Consider the following 17,500-nt stretch of genomic DNA (forward strand, 5'->3'; position numbering starts at 1 on the left):
ATTTACTCAATGAATGAATGAGTTCCTCTTGTTCTTTCTCACACATTGTATATTCATTCATTCATTTTCTACCGCTTATCCGAACTTCTCGGGTCACGGGGAGCCTGTGCCTATCTCAGGCGTCATCGGGCATCGAGGCAGGATACACCCTGGACGGAGTGCCAACCCATCACAGGGCACACACACACTCTCATTCACTCACACATTCACACACACACACACACAAGGCGGAGGCGGGAATCGAACCCCCGACCCTGGAGGTGTGAGGCGAACGTGCTAACCGCTAAGCCACCGTGCCCCCCCCACACACACACTGTATATGTCACAGTCATATCAGTGCTTGGGTTACACTGGAACTGGGTCGGCTTCAGTGACAAGGTCTTTTGGTGGACAAACCTTGACTGATGATGTTATAACTCATTCTTGTGCATTGAGCTACACACAATACACACACACACACACACACACACACACACACACACATACTCCCACCTGTATACACAGCATATACACACTTCAGGGTCATTTCTCAAGCTTAAGATTTATGACCACAAACACTCCACACTATGAGCTGTCTGGCTTTCGGGGCTGGACTTCCACAGTAAGACACAATTTAAAAAAAAGTTCAGCACATTTGAGAAATCGTGGTCTCACAAAGATTTGCTCTTCTTATAAACACTTTAAACCTCAAAGAAACTTCATCTTGCCTCGAAGAATCCCACAATCTGTCGCTCTAATCATAAAGACACGTCTGAGCTCATCCTAGGTTCGAACCTGCTCAAACTTTTAACACACATCATACCGTACAGCCCGTAACGTTCACTTCTACACCTCAGAGACTTTTGTCCGTATGTCGTTTATTTTAGTGACGGCGTGTTTAAGTCATGATGCAAAGATCGTATTTACGACTTCATGTTACACACGAGCGGCATCACAAAATCGTAATTACGAGCGGGAAAAAAAAAATCGGGATTTTCTTTGAGCTCTCAGTTTCAGAGTTAGGGACGTGTCCTTCAGAGAACATACAGTATACAAGGTTGATAGATAAGGGTCAATTTGTTGGAATTGAACATTTACTCGTCTCAGTCATTTGCAGACGTGATGTTCGGTTTATGAGGCAAGATACTGATGTACAAGAGACATTTTTATTACTGTATTATAATACTATGTAATGATTAAAAATGTGGCTGAATGAATTGATTTAAAACAACAACAACAACAACAACAAAAACAACACGTCTGATTTGCATTTTTGTTTTTCATTTTCTAAAATTAAAATCCTTGCTGTATTTCTTTGTATTTTAACAACTCTTAGCGGTTAGCACGTTCGCCTCACACCGCCAGGGTTGGGGGGTCGATTCCCGCCTCCGCCTTGTGTGTGTGGAGTTTGCATGTTCTTCTCCCAGTGCCTCGGGGGTTTCCTCCGGGTACTCCGGTTTCCTCCCCCGGTCCAAAGACATGCATGGTAGGTTGATTGGCATCTCTGGAAAATTGTCCGTAGTGTGTGAGTGTGTGAGTGAATGAGAGAGTGTGTGTGTGCCCTGTGATGTGTTGGCACTCCGTCCAGGGTGTATCCTGCCTCGATGCCCCATGACGCCTGAGACAGGCACAGGCTCCCCGTGACCCGAGAAGTTCGGATAAGCGGTAGTAAATGAATGAGTGAATAAATGAATGAAGGCCCCGCCTCCTTGTCGTAGTAATTAGCTCTCGTTAATACCAAACTAACTTCCCAGGAGAACTTGAACGCACGGTAAAGCTGCTGTATATCCAGATTGCTTGTGAAGCTGCTTTGTGATGATGTCAGTTGTTAAAATCACATACTGTAATTAACAAATACTCCAAAAGCAAAAAGTACTTCTGTTTAACGCGAGTAATATTACTTAAGAAATAAACATGTTCCATAACAAGCGTCGGTAATTAAATCAAGCATGGGATTTGTCACACTGTCGTCTTCGACACACCAGACAGAAGTGTTTTTTTTACACAGTCTAGTCTGTCATCTGCAAGACAGCTTTCTCTGAGCTGTAAGACCGACTGATGGTGTTATCTGTAATATATGAGGAATCGCTTGAGTAATAGCTCTCCCAAGACATTTAGTTATGGCACTCTTATAAATTCTTTCCTTGTACACAAACGTTATATAACTACAATATCCAGAATTTGATATTTTTATATTATGTTTTTATTTTCATTTCAAATATTCCCAGAACTCTAACAAAGGTGAATTAAAAAAAATACTTTATTTGCATCTAAAACGGCAAATTTATGTTTTACGGTCGATTCTGATCATATAGTATGAGGTTAATAAACATATGGAGTAAAGAGCGTGGATTTTATGGAAAAAGTCAAGTAAATAAAATAGTGTGAATGTGTGTGTAAATAGTGTGTGTGTGTGTGTGTGTGTGTGTGTGTGTGTGTGTGTGTGTGTGTGTGTGTGTGTGTGTGTGTGTTGTAGTGACTGGTGACCGGTTGGTACCTCTTCTGAGGTGTCTCCTGCCTCATGCCCAGAGTCTCCTGGGATTGGTTTCAAGTGACATGTGTATGATAATTCAAGTGCAGTTCAAGTGACAGATGACGGAAGATGAAGATGAGGATGAAGATGAAGATGGAAGGATGAATGGAGGTTTTATGTTTGTACAAAAGCTACATGATAAAATCCAATTTCAGCGAAAACACATTCAGTAATCAGTTCTACTCAGTGCAGTATGTGAACAGTAAGCATCGGTTGCTAAGCAACAACCTTAACAAAGATGAAATTCAATTGAAATTTTATATACATGCAAAAACTTTTAACGGACATTTTATAAAGTGGCTTTACAGAAATTCTAAATTTACGTTTATAATGTATCCCTGTTGAGCAAGAGGCAAGGAAAAGCTCTGAGAGTACTCTGAGAGAGAGGAGGAAGATCCTCTGAGAGAGAGGAGGAAGAAACTCTGAGAGAGAGGAGGAAGAAACTCTGAGAGAGAGGAGGAAGAACCTCTGAGAGAGAGGAGGAAGAAACTCTGAGAGAGAGGAGGAAGAAACTCTGAGAGAGAGGAGGAAGAAGAAACTCTGAGAGAGGAGGAGGAAGAAACTCTGAGAGAGAGGAGGAAGAAACTCTGAGAGAGAGGAGGAGGAAGAACCTCTGAGAGAGGAGGAGGAAGAAACTCTGAGAGAGAGGAGGAAGAAACTCTGAGAGAGAGGAGGAAGAACCTCTGAGAGAGAGGAGGAAGAAACTCTGAGAGAGAGGAGGAAGAAACTCTGAGAGAGAGGAGGAGGAAACTCTGAGAGAGAGGAGGAAGAAACTCTGAGAGAGAGGAGGAGGAAACTCTGAGAGAGAGGAGGAAGAAGAAACTCTGAGAGAGAGGAGGAGGAAACTCTGAGAGAGAGGAGGAGGAAACTCTGAGAGAGAGGAGGAAGAACCTCTGAGAGAGAGGAGGAGGAAACTGAGAGAGAGGAGGAGGAAGAAACTATGAGAGGAGGAAGAACCTCTGAGAGAGAGGAGGAGGAAACTCTGAGAGAGAGGAGGAGGAAACTCTGAGAGAGAGGAGGAGGAAACTCTGAGAGAGAGGAGGAGGAGGAAGAAACTATGAGAGAGAGGAGGAGGAAACTATGAGTGAGAGGAGGAAGAACCTCTGAGAGAGAGAGAGGAAGAGGAAACTCTGAGAGAGAGGAGGAGGAAACTCTGAGAGAGAGGAGGAAGAAATTCTGAGAGAGAGGAGGAAGAAATTCTGAGAGAGAGGAGAAAGAAACTCTGAGAGAGAGGAGGAAGAAACTCTGAGAGAGAGGAGGAAGAAACTCTGAGAGAGAGGAGGAGGAAACTCTGAGAGAGAGGAGGAAACTCTGAGAGAGAGGAGGAGGAAACTCTGAGAGAGGAGGAGGAAGAAACTCTGAGAGAGAGGAGGAGGAAACTCTGAGAGAGAGGAGGAGGAAACTCTGAGAGAGGAGGAGGAAGAAACTCTGAGAGAGGAGGAGGAAGAACCTCTGAGAGAGAGGAGGAGGAAACTCTGAGAGAGAGGAGGAAGAAACTCTGAGAGAGGAGGAGGAAGAAACTCTGAGAGAGAGGAGGAAGAAACTGAGAGGAGGAGGAAGAAACTCTGAGAGAGAGGAGGAGGAAACTCTGAGAGAGAGGAGGAAGAAACAGAGATTTTCCTCAAAGAATCTTTTTTTTTCAAATTTAAGTTAAAAATTGTTGTGCATTAAACTAAATGAAGTTTATCTCATTTATATACCTAAGCAATTGAGGGTTAAGGGCCTTCCACAGGGGCCCTGGAGTGGCAGCTTGGTGGCCCTTGGATTTGAACTCAGGACCTTCTGATCAGTAATCCAACACCTTGGTCACTGAGCTACCATGTCCTCTTATATACTATATGTTTTATAGAGGACGAACAGTTATAGATTATAGAGCTGAAATGAACCGTTATAGATTATAGAGCTGAAATGAACTGTTATAGATTATAGAGCTGAAACGAACCGTTATAGATTATAGAGCTGAAATGAACCTTTATAGATCATAGAGCTGAAATGAACTGTTATAGATTATAGAGCTGAAATGAACTGTTATAGATTATAGAGCTGAAATGAACCGTTATAGATTATAGAGCTGAAATGAACCGTTATAGATTATAGAGCTGAAATGAACCTTTATAGATCATAGAGCTGAAATGAACTGTTATAGATTATAGAGCTGAAATGAACCGTTATAGATTATAGAGCTGAAATGAACCGTTATAGATTATAGAGCTGAAATGAACTGTTATAGATTATAGAGCTGAAATGAACTGTTATAGATTATAGAGCTGAAATGAACCGTTATAGATTATAGAGCTGAAATGAACCGTTATAGATTATAGAGCTGAAATGAACCGTTATAGATTATAGAGCTGAAATGAACCGTTATAGATTATAGAGCTGAAATGAACCGTTATAGAGCTGAAATGAACCGTTATAGATCATAGAGCTGAAATGAACTGTTATAGATTATAGAGCTGAAACGAACCATTATAGAGCTGAAATGAACTGTTATAGATTATAGAGCTGAAATGAACCGTTATAGATCATAGAGCTGAAATGAACCGTTATAGATTATAGAGCTGAAACGAACCGTTATAGAGCTGAAATGAACCGTTATAGATCATAGAGCTGAAATGAACCGTTATAGAGCTGAAATGAACCGTTATAGATTATAGAGCTGAAATGAACCGTTATAGATCATAGAGCTGAAATGAACCGTTATAGATTATAGAGCTGAAACGAACTGTTATAGAGCTGAAATGAACCGTTATAGATTATAGAGCTGAAACGAACCGTTATAGATTATAGAGCTGAAACGAACCGTTATAGAGCTGAAATCATGAACACTCTGTGTGTGTCTCTGTTCTGAATGTGAGAGGACACACTTCATCGTGTCAGCAGAGGAGGTCAGCTGTGCCTTGGCTGCGTCTTCCCCGAGCTCGATCGATCCGCCCCCACCCCTCCCCACCCGTCCTCACCCCTTCCCACCCGTCCTCACCCACCTCCTCGGTCTATGCACAGACAAGGGCGACGAGACGGTCACTCTCACTCACACACCGTCTTGTTGATTGTTTTTTTCCCTTCTGTGCCCTTAACAGGGCGTTGTGTTCAGCTCAGGTCTTTTTGCCTCTCCTCTTACTCCTCCTCCATCTGGTGTAACACAGCGCTGACGAGCGCACGGCTAAACCCTAGCGTCGTCGCTCCTGGTGTGTTTGTTCAGCACTGTATAAATTATAATACGACCTGTAATACAGTGTACAGTGTATAACATGACGATTTAATGCAACTCTGTTCTGTTCTTTACTAATCGCAGTTTCTCGGAGCCGTAAACCTTTACTTACAGACTGTTAAACAGCACTGACGTTGGAGTCTCCTTTAATAATGTTATATGAATATCTTCTTAAAGAATGCTTCACCAAGCAGTGCTGTGGCCTGCAAACATGGCTGCCAAGGATTACACGTCCCAGACCACACACTCACTGGGGGTCATGATCAGCATCCGAGTTCATTAATCAGGGCTCTGATCAGGGAGTCATCTCTCTCTCTCATATATATATCTCTCATAGATTTTTTTTATACTCTACTATATTATATAGGCTAGATAATCTATATCTATCTTCTACCTCCTTATCTTCTGATTCTTCTCTATCTTCTCTGTCTCTACTATTATGTCTCTACTATCGATTTCATCTTCTCTTCTTTAGATCTATATCTCTATTTATCTCTCTCTATATCTCCCTATTCTCTCTCTTCTACTCTCTCTACTCTCCTCTCTTATCCCATTTCTCTCTCCCTCTCTCTCTCTCCCCCTATTTCTCTCTCTCTCTCTCTCTCTCTCTCTTTCTCTCATTCTCTCTCTCTCTCTCTCTCCCTATTTCTCTCTCTCTCTCTCTCTCTCTCTCTCTCTCTCTGTTACTCTCTCTGTCTCTCTCTCTCTGTCTCTCTCTCTTGCTTTCTCTCTCTCTCTCTTGCTTTCTCTCTCTCTCTCTTTTGCTTTCTCTCTCTTTTGCTTTCTCTCTCTCTCACTCTCTCTCTCGCTTTCTCTTTCTCTTGCCTTCTCTCTCTCTCACTCTCTCTCTCGCTCTCTCTTTCGCTTACTCTCCCTCTCCCTTTCTCTCTCTCTCGCTCTCTCTCTCTTGCTTTCTCTCTCTTGCTTTCTCTCTCTCTCTCTCCTCTCTCTCTCTCTCTCAATCTCTCTGTCTCTCTCTCGCTCTCTCTCTTGCTTTCTCTCTCTCTTTCCCTTTCTCTCTCACTCGCTTTCTCTTTCTCTTGCTCTCTCTCTCTCTCTCTCTCTCTCTCTCTCTCTCTCTCTCTCTCTCTCTCTCTCTCTCTCTCTCGCTGTCTCTCACTTTCAGCCACATTTATAAAAATCCCACTTTTCTTGCAGCCATCCAGAACTGAAACGTACAAATGTTTCCTTGTGGCAGAGTTTAGGTTTAATCCCAAGATGCATTGCAGCACTCTGTACCTGCCTCTATTTGGCCTTGGAGAATGATGCTACTATAGAAGACTGTAAGAACATGGAGGCTAGGAATAGCTCATGTGCAACCGGTCCAAATGATGAAAAATGACTCGGTGTATATACAAAAAAAAAATCAATAGGTTGTAATATTGAGTCCTTACCATCTTTCTTTCTTTTTTTCCCCCTTCATCTAAACTTCAGTAAAACCACAGGGACTTACAGTTTACATTTATTCTGTTACGAACACAATCCGAAGTCACACACGGGATCGTACTACAGAATATTAGCATGACTGGCGTTATAGCATATCGCATTTCCTTCGTAAAAAGATTTAATCCTCGCTTGCATATTAATGTGCATTTTAATCAAACGGTACAGTTGATTACTGCTGAAAATGATTTACTCACCTCTGTTATTGCTCGTGCTTTTTTAGACCGGTCCTAAAGGCTTAATTCGATCCTGGCTTTTACAACTCATCATTAAAGATTAAAAGGCATGGGGAGAGTGCAGTAGATAAGAAGAGGCAATTAGCAAATATGTTGTGCAGGCTCTGATTTCCCTCAAGTTGAACTCGCACTCTTCAATAGCATGTGAAGGTTGTCTGAATGGCTGCTACACACACACACACACACACACACACACACGCACATGCACACGCGCCCACACAGAGGCTCACTCCTTAATGAAATCGTTCTAATATCAGGACTGTATTGCGACAGTATTATAACATAACACACACACACACACACACAAACACAAACACACACACACACACACAAACACACACAAACACACACATGGGGCAAGTCATGGCCTAATGGTTAGAGAGTCTGACTCGTAATCCTAAAATTGTGGGTTCGAGTCTCGGCCCGGCCACGACTGATTTGCCCTGGAGCAAAGCACCGATCCCCCCAACTGCTCCCCGGGTGCTGCAGCATAAATGGCTGCCCACTGCTCCGGGTGTGTGTTCACGGTGTGTGTGTGTTCACTGCTGTGTGTGTGCACTTTGGATGGGTTAAATGCAGAGAACGAATTCTGAGTATGGGTCACCCTACTTAGCCGTATGTCACGTCACATACACACACAGAGACAGAGAGAGAAAGATTAATATAGATCACTTAAGGTCCTCAAAGGTCAACCAAGGGCAATTTTATACAGGATGATGTTCAGTTGTTATTGTTACGTGGGTTGAGCCAGAGGTGTTATTCCTGTAAGAATAAGTGTGTATTAATGCATGTACCATATAGTGTGGTGTATGGATACTGTATACTGGAACCATTATGCCCTGGGGGGGAGCTACAAATGATCCAGTTGTGTACAGTAGTAGGGAGCTCTGGAACTACAGTATGGTTTGTTTGTTTGTGCCTATAACAAGTGACAGATGACTGGACCCATGAATTGTAGTGGGGATCTACAGTGGGAGAATAATGGTGTGTATCTGGGAATAGAACGGTGGTGTGTTCTTAGGAGCTCTATAACTGTTGTATGTACAGTATACGTGAGCTATATAACTGTAGTGTGTATCTGGGAGCCCTAGGACCGAAGTTTGTACAGTATTTCAGAGATCTGGAACTTCTGTACGACGTGTCGTTTTGGTAGCTCTACAACTATGGGACGTACTTGAAAGTTCTGAACCTACATAAGGAAGCGGTAGCTTGGTAGCGGTAGCTTGACGTCGGACTACCGTCGACGGAAAATCGTTGAAAGCTCAGCTTCGCCACGCTGACACCGTGCGTTGCTTGGGCAAATTCGTTAACCGTCAGACTTCAGACAGCACGGAATGACTGGTGTCTGGAACACTTCAGGAAAAGAATTATGCGTCTGAGTCACAGAAGAGAAAAGAACCAGCTGCCCTTAAACCGTAACGAAAAACTGACAGGACGAAAGAACTGGGTTACCCTGATGCGTGCGTTTCGTATATACTTCAAACCGAACCCTTTTTGCATTTTTTTGGCGATCTGATTTAACTGAGATGAGGTGGGAACCATGTGGGCTGAATCAAATAATATTATTTACACAAACTTGCTAAACCTATTCGAATTGTGTTAAGGTTATCCTGAGGTGTAATTCTATTCAATTGTCAAAGTGTCAGTACAAAATAAACCATGACTTTCCAGACCCTTAACTACCGCATACATCATCCTCTGTACTGTACGGGTATCCATTTGTTGCTCAGTGGGGAATAGTGTGCAATATGTCAAATACAATAAGATTTTGCTTTGGGGTAACCTTCACTTGTTTTATAGAACTTTTTTGTTTCTAATCCAGGCCAGCTCAACCCTCTAGCCGCTCTGCAACACCACAGTGCTTTATCATCCTGGTGGAAGCTTGAAACATGGAAGTTTTAAAGAATCATGTTTCGTTTAGGAAAACTAAGAATACCATTCAATACTTAAGTGTGAAACCAAATCCTCAATTCTTCGCTTGGAATCTCTAAAAGGTTTATATTCACATCTAAAAATTTGGATCGCATTATCGATTTCTTAGGGGCTTGGTGGCTTAGTGGTTAGCACGTTCGCACTCACACCATTTCTAGCATTTCTTTCACCAAACCTCTATAATTCTCTCTCTCTCTCTCTCTCTCTCTCTCTCTCTCTCTCTCTCTCTCTCTCTCTCTCTCTCTTTCTATTGCTTTAACCTTAACATCTGGAATAACAATTGATGGACGTCTTTAAAAAACAGACAGTAGTGTATCTTTTCATTCCTGTATCAGGTTCCCTTGAGTTTCTGTAGTTGTTCTTCAAGGAAATTTTCAAGATTTGTGATTCATAATCATTATCATTATTATTATTATTATTATTATTATTATTATTATTATTTTTTTTTTTTAATTTTACGTAAAAATGTCGTTGAATTCTCAATTCTGGTTGTTCGGAAATTGATGATTCGTTTTCTATAACCAGCGGTTTATCGATTTGTAATTTTACGGTTTCCATAGTAACACTTTTTTCAAGCTTGTATGGTGGACCCTTTAAATGATCTAGGACTAACAATGATTTTTTTAATGGTTGATATAGTAAACTTTTCTGTAAATTGGTCTTAATTAGGGGGCACGGTGGCTTAGCGGTTAGCACGTTCGCCTCACACCTCCAGGGTCGGGGGTTCGATTCCCGCCTCCGCCTTGTGTGTGTGGAGTTTGCATGTTCTCCCCGTGCCTCGGGGGTTTCCTCCGGGTACTCCGGTTTCCTCCCCCGGTCCAAAAGACATGCATGGTAGGTTGATTGGCATCTCTGGAAAATTGTCCGTAGTGTGTGAGTGAATGAGAGTGTGTGTGTGCCCTGTGATGGGTTGGCACTCCGTCCAGGGTGTATCCTGCCTCGATGCCCGATGACGCCTGAGATAGGCACAGGCTCCCCGAGACCCGAGAAGTTCAGATAAGCGGTAGAAAATGAACGAAAATGAATGATTGATTGAATGAATTATCGATTTCTTGTACAGTTCTGTATGCGACATGCAGATCTGCAAGCTGTTGTGCGGGAATGCAGGCGAACAAGGAGCTCTCCTAGTATATGAAGACTTGAAGGACCAGAAAAAAAAAAAAGAAATGCAAATCCTGATATTCTATCAGTCCTGGATTTCTTGGAACTATTCTCATCAGTTTGGAGTTTTGAAATATATCCCTCTATAAAGAAAGGCTGATGTAGCAATTCATTCATCTCTCTTCACGTATTACAGAATCTCGTCTCTCGCTCTCATTCTCGTTCTCGCGCCCTGTAACTTTTTTTGTGCCCTCTGCTTTTCTTCTAGACACTCTTGACATTTCTAAAGGTTGAACGACAAAGCAGCTTCATGCCCTGATAAGGGCGCGGTTGCCCCTGTCAGAATGCAAAAAGCCCTCAAAGTTGAATAAAGAGACATCAAGTGTTCTGTCCAGCAAGAGAGCAAAGCATATTCGGTATTCTCTCTGTGAAAAGGGCAGAGGGATGTCCGACGTTCTTACCAGGAGGAGGACAAGGAGATGTGCAACATTCTATCCATCAGGTTGACAAACAGATGTTCAGGATTCTCTTGAGCAAGAGGACAAACAGATGTCCAACATTCTCTCACAAGGAGATCGTAGAGATATCCAGCATTTTCTCCAGCAAGAGAACAGAGAGATGTCCAACATTCTCTCCAGCAGAAGGACAACAATGTCCAACATTCCAGCAAGAGGGCAGAATCCAGTAATTTCTCCAACAGGAAATCAAAGAGATGTTCAGGTTCTCTTCATCATGAGATATGTCCAGCATTCTTTGTCCAGCATTCTCTGTCCAGCATTCTTTGTCCAGCATTCTCTGTCCAGCATTCTTTGTCCAGCATTCTTTGTCCAGCAGTCTTTGTCCAGCATTCTTTGTCCAGCATTCTTTGTCCAGCAGTCTTTTTCCAGCATTCTTTGTCCAGCATTCTCTGTCCAGCATTCTCCATCAATAGGACAAAGAGATGTCTAACATTTTCTACCCCATAAAGTACAAAAAAAATGTCTAATGTTTTCTACAGGAAGAAGACAATGATACTTTCTTCAGTGTCAGAGCAATGAGTGAGGTCCAAGCAGTGGGGAAGGACAAGCTGACCACAGTTTTGTCCAGCACCTGGAAAAAGAAATGTCAACTGTAGGATGGAAATGAAAACAGCAGGAAGATGTCTAGACTAGAGGTCTTCTCGGGTCTAAAGAAATTTCCCCGACCCGAAGTGACTCGAATCACTTTTTACCCAAGTCCGACCCGACCCGTTGGCAATTTTTTTTAACCCGACCGGACCCGAATGTTGCATAACTCTACACTAAAGTAACCGCTACAGCGTGGATTCAAAATTGATTGACAGGTCTGTTTCAACGAGAATTAGCTTACCGCCAGCCACACGTCACCAGCCACATGTCGCAAGCGGCCTTGGCAAACAGAGGAGAGGTCGGAAAAGGACTCGAGTCCATGCACACACACAAGATAAGGTAGTTCGGGTCTTCTCGGGTCCGTTCGGTAAAAACACAATCATTTTAAATTACCCGAGACCCGACGCCGCTATTATTATACCCGACCCGTGTCCGAGGTACACGTGAAACTTTTAGACCCGAACCCGCTCGTGTCTCGGGTCGGACCTCGGGTTTCCGGATCTAAGTGGACCCGTGAAGACCTCTAGTCTAGACATCTCGTCCACAGAATGGAGAATACTTACCCTGAACTTTCTCCAGAAGGTACTGGAGATGGACAGTGGTGATGTGTGAAAAAGTCCAGCATTGTCCCTTAGCGTCTCGTGGTTTATCCAGCAGACAGGAAAAGAGATGTTTCTGTTTAGTTCTCCAGCTGGACAGAGAGAACTCGATGAAATTACAGTCAGTATCAGGGCATGATGGGTAGAGACAAATCCTGGTAGTCTTTTAGGGGGAAAATGCAAGATGTATTCTCCTTTCTTTAGATCAAATCCTCCAAAAAATTCAGAATCGTATTTGTAGCCCACATGTTATTCTCATTAGCAGATATTTCCTTTGTTCCATATACAAGAGATTCGGCAGTTAGCTAAGTCTGTCTGCCGACCCGTATAAACGCTTATATTCCAAAAAAAAGCCACGAAGGGAAATAAGTCTCCAAGTCATAAAGTAATGAAAACAAAAACAATAGAGACCTGCTTATTGCAGAAGCTCTTGCATAAGCATTAATAACTTGACTGTATGATTTCAAACAGATGGTGTGGATATTACATCATCCCTATAAAGTGTTAATGCAAAACAGTGATGATTGTTTTGATATAGAATGCTTTTTTATTTTGGGTTAATTTTTTTAACAAGGCTAGGGGAAAATCTGCTGACATGCACCCTGCAGAAAGGAACACCTGGCAGTGGAATGAAGCTGCAGTTTCTGGGGGGAAAAAAAATATAATACAATAAACAACACCTTCATGTCTGTCGTGGTTCGGATCTTTTGGCATCCTCGTGTTTTCGTCTCGCTCTGCCATGCTTTAATAACGTGCAGCAGACATGGAGTGTTAAGATGATGAATTTCAGTCTGACTTCCAGGATTATCTTCCAATAAGGAAGTGAGTGCTGAGCCAATATTAGCCTGCACCGAGCATTGTTTTACCCATGAGCGGGTTGCCAGGGAAACGTTATATAATCAGATGGTAGATGATGCCCCCAGCTGATGGGGTGATGGAGATGAGGACGGAGATGCTGCATTCTTCTTGTTATGTTTTCTCTTCTGTGGCTGTGTGAAGAGAGAGCACTGAGGCGTTTGAAACAAGCTTCGGTGGTTTACAGTGTAATGTCGCATTTAGCGTTGCAACACTCCTGTATGAAGCATTTATCGTTCTTGCAAGCTCACTTTATATAATCTTTTACATAATCTAATCATATTTATGGAATTTTTCTGTCTAATTATTTTAATAGCACTTGATCCAGGAGGGTTATGCAATGACATCAAATATCCATGCAGTGAAATTATTGCTAGATCATCTAGATATGTGTGTGTGTGTGTGTGTGTGTGTGTGTGTGTGTGTGTGTGTGTGTGTGTGTGTGTGTGTGTGTGTACTGTATGTTTACGTTATATACAGAAGATTCATGCCGTGTTCCCCATAAACTTCAGCCAGACAAAACAACTCCTCTTCAAAAGAAAAACAAAAAACAAGTTTTGTTTAGTCCTTTTGTCAAGTTTACATTTTGATTGGACATTAAACATTATTTAGTCTATCTTGGTTTCACCTTGGGTGGCCTATATGTGGAAACACGGTGGCTTAGTGGTTAGCACGTTCGCCTCACACCTCCAGGGTCGGGAATTCGATTCCCGCCTCCGCCTTGTGTGTGTGCAGTTTGCATGTTCTCCCCGTGCCTCGGGGGTTTCCTCCGGGTACTCCGGTTTCCTCCCCCGGTCCAAAGACATGCATGGTAGGTTGATCGGCATCTCTGGAAAATTGTCCGTAGTGTGTGAGTGAATGAGAGTGTGTGTATGCCCTGTGATGGGTTGGCACTCCATCCAGGGTGTATCCTGCCTCGATGCCCGATGACGCCTGAGATAGGCACAGGCTCCCCGTGACCCGAGAAGTTCGGATAAGCGGTAGAATGAATGAATGAATGGTTTCACCTTACTAGGTATATTAGGTGTATATACACACACACTAGGTATACACGCTTATTACATCTTTTATAGCATTATTTATTAATGTCCAGCATTACATGTTAAACATTCCTTACGCTATCAGTAGACATGAACCATGTGTTCTGGATACTGCCAAATCTTATCTAGGTAGTGTTTCATTCTATATTTTATATCTACAGTCTTGAGTAAACGGAAGTCAGCCCCAGTCTCTTCTACATAGCATTTTATTCACTGGTGTATTGGCGTTTGGTAAAACAATCCAGCTTTAGACGTTTGTTAACAGAAAACTATCTGACATCGAAGGCAAAAATGAAAGGTTTGTGTCTTGATCTTTAAAGACAGCGAGTGCTTAGCCTTGCTATCCTGTTACACCATGCTGCTTTTTCTATCTCCTTTCTTCTTTTCTGTTATGTTTTCCTGAATTTGTTTATGTTCTGTCTGTTCCAGGTGCTGATCTTGGAGGTCTCCTGGATCTGGAGACTCTGTATGAAGGAATAGAGCGGAGCGTAAACCAGACGCGGAGATCCCGACGTCAGTCTCCCGAGCGAGCCTACAACATCGAGGTGTTGCTCGGGGTCGACGATTCGGTGGTGCAGTTCCACGGGTCGCAACATGTCGAGAAGTACCTGCTTACGCTCATGAACATCGTGAGTGCTTGAAATAACCTCTTCTATATAAAATAATATAAAATATTCTGTTTCAGAGTCAGATTTAAGTTCATATTTTGCTCAGATCTGATTTTTTTGTTTGGCTGTTCACATTACCTTTTTAAAATGTGGCCTATATCAGATACCAGTGTGAACTGTTTGCTGTTTCGAACTGACCCGCACGCGCAAACGAACAATAACAATGACGTCACACGCAGAACGCCGTCGCGCTAAAATGTTGGCGAGGTTATGGAGGAAGCATTGTATCATCTGGTGCAAGCAAACATATCATGTAATGCTATAATGTGATGTATTCAATGCAAACATTATGAGCTGGTCCAGGTAACCACTTTACAGTATATAACACACACACGTTACCAGTCACGTTTCTGTCACGTTTTTCGCCGGCGAAAAAAAAAAAAATTTTTTAAAAAGTTTTCGCCGTCGCATAATTGTGACGAATGTCGAAGTAGATTGATGTAAAAGTCACATCAAATCCGCCTCGGTCGTTCACACTGCGGCCACATTAGAAAAAATCAGATTTGGGTCTGATTCAGGACCACATATGGAAGTGGCCCTGATCTGATTTGAAAAAATCAGATCAGGGCAAGATTTGAATGTTCACACTACTCCTGAAGAAGTCTGACCTGGTCACATGACCCCAAAAAAAATCAGATTTGGGCCACTTTTACCTGCAGTGTGAACGTGGCCCATGTGGCCCATTTTCTACCGCTTAATCTACATCGACATTCGTCACAATTATGCTCCGGCGAGTACGCACACAAACGTGACTACGCCTACAAAATGGAGAACAGTGATGGAGCAAGTCAGTGGAGGGAGGGTGAGGTGTTAGACCTAATTATTATATGGGGAGATACTTCAATTCAGGCAAAACTAGAAGGGTCACACCGAAACCGCTACGTGTTTGAAAAGATCGCAAACAAAATGGAAGAACGAGGACACAGGAGAACGTAGCTCCAGTGCCAAAGCAAGGTGAAGAGCTCGGTAACGTTACGGCTGCCATTACACAAACACTTTGAAAGAAATACGAAAACGCTTACTTCCTCCATAACCTCGCCTGCTTTTTTTGCGCAACGGCGTGTTGCGTGTGACGTCATCGTTATCGTTCGTTTACGCGTGCGGGTCGGTCCGAAACAGCAAACAGTTCACACTGCTATCTGATACAGGCCACATTTTAAAAGGTAATGTGAACAGCCAAACAAAAAAGATCAGATCTGAGCAAAATATCCGAATTGAGCATTAAGACTTGCAGTGTGAACGTGGCCTTAGTCACTGCTGTGGTGGAAATAAACGATTTGTAAAGAAATCCCAAAGTGTTTACATTACTTGTTAGTCGAATCATTTTAATGATGCTTATAATATACAACGCAGATTTATTGATGCACACATTTATGTAATTTCATCATTAATAGTGTAGCCTAACAAAGCTGGAAATGTAATTTGTAGTCTATAGCACTATTCGGACGGGATTAGTTTTACGTGGGGACGTGGAGTAATACAATTTTACCTCAGGACGTCTGTAATATTAATTGGCCGATTCGCATGGGACAAGACATCTCAGTAAAACTAGCAGAAGTGTGAGGGGTAACTCGCTTTACGCACCACAGTAACCTCCTTGTCTTCATGTGCGTATGACGTTGCTTCCTGTTATCACGTGCGCAAACAGACAACATGGCACCTCCATGCTTGCAAAACACGCCAAAAACTACTTTTAAACAGGAAATGACAGAATTTTACCGTACATATTTACAGCGGGTCGTTTCGGACGGGACTAGTATTACCTGAGGTCATTTTTCCGGACCTTTTTACAGAAGGTAAAAGTCGCCGCAATCTTTACTGACATTAGCCCTATTCGGACGGGATTAGTTCTACGTGGGGACGTGGAGTAATGCAATTTTACCTCAGGACGTCTGTAATATTAATTGGCCGATTCGCACGGGACAAGACATCTCAGTAAAACTAGCAGAAGTGTGAGGGGTAACTCGCTTTACGCACCACAGTAACCTCCTTGTCGTCATGTGCGTATGATGTTGCTTCCTGTTTCAAGTGCGTCCATGCTTGTAAAACGCGCCAAAAACTTTTAAACAGGAAATGACGGAATTTTAACGCACATATTTACAGCGGGTCTTTTCGGACGGGATTAGTATTAACTGAGGTAATTTTTCCGGACCTCTTTACAGAAGGTAAAAATCGCCGTAATCTTTACTGACATTGTCCGTAATGATTACCGAGATGGCTCATTCGGACGGGACTAAAATCACCGAGTAGCTCTGGTAATAATTACTTTACCCCCCCACGTCACCACGTAGAACTAATCCCGTCCGAATAGGGCTTTTGTGTGGCTGTTAATTGAAGTCTGGTTTGACATTTTACTTCTATTTACTCAAACAAGTATAAAAGCTTTAACCGGTTTATCGTTTATAATTAACGCCATCCTAGGAGGATCAGCATTGCCTGTTTACCCTCTTCCTCCAATTCCTCCTCCTCTTTTCCTTGTTTCTGCCCATTCAACATCACCTGACCTGCAGTTGTGTGTTCTTTCATCAATACCCATTTAAAAATAGTCCCTGTGGTGCCATTGCAGTGTGTGGAGTCTGGGGTTAGCATGCCCGTGTTTGCTCACAGTAATTACCCGTCTTTCTCGGTTTTCTTGTTTCTAATGCAAGTTAGTTTTAAATACAGCCTTTTTTTTGGGGGGGGGGGGGTGTTGCTTTTTGGCCTCACATGTCTCTTTCAATATGCACTTAAATGCATGATTAAGTTAAAAGTGTCTAGATTTTTGTTTGAGAACAGGACTGTGGAGAGGAAAGAAAAA

At 42.6% G+C, this 17,500-nt stretch overlaps 1 protein-coding gene across 1 annotated transcript in view; it reads left to right on the top strand.

Annotated features, from left to right (window-relative positions):
• Positions 1-17,500, top strand: part of LOC113646004 (A disintegrin and metalloproteinase with thrombospondin motifs 2-like) — a 161,487-nt gene that overhangs the window by 92,013 nt on the left and 51,974 nt on the right. Inside the window, exon 4 of the mRNA XM_047802651.1 lies at positions 14,465-14,664. Within this exon, the coding sequence (XP_047658607.1) occupies positions 14,465-14,664 (200 nt within the window). The remainder of the gene's footprint in view (positions 1-14,464; positions 14,665-17,500) is intronic.

The sequence above is a fragment of the Tachysurus fulvidraco genome, chromosome 17 (assembly GCF_022655615.1).
Source record: "Tachysurus fulvidraco isolate hzauxx_2018 chromosome 17, HZAU_PFXX_2.0, whole genome shotgun sequence".
In the NCBI taxonomy this organism is placed as follows: domain Eukaryota; kingdom Metazoa; phylum Chordata; class Actinopteri; order Siluriformes; family Bagridae; genus Tachysurus; species Tachysurus fulvidraco.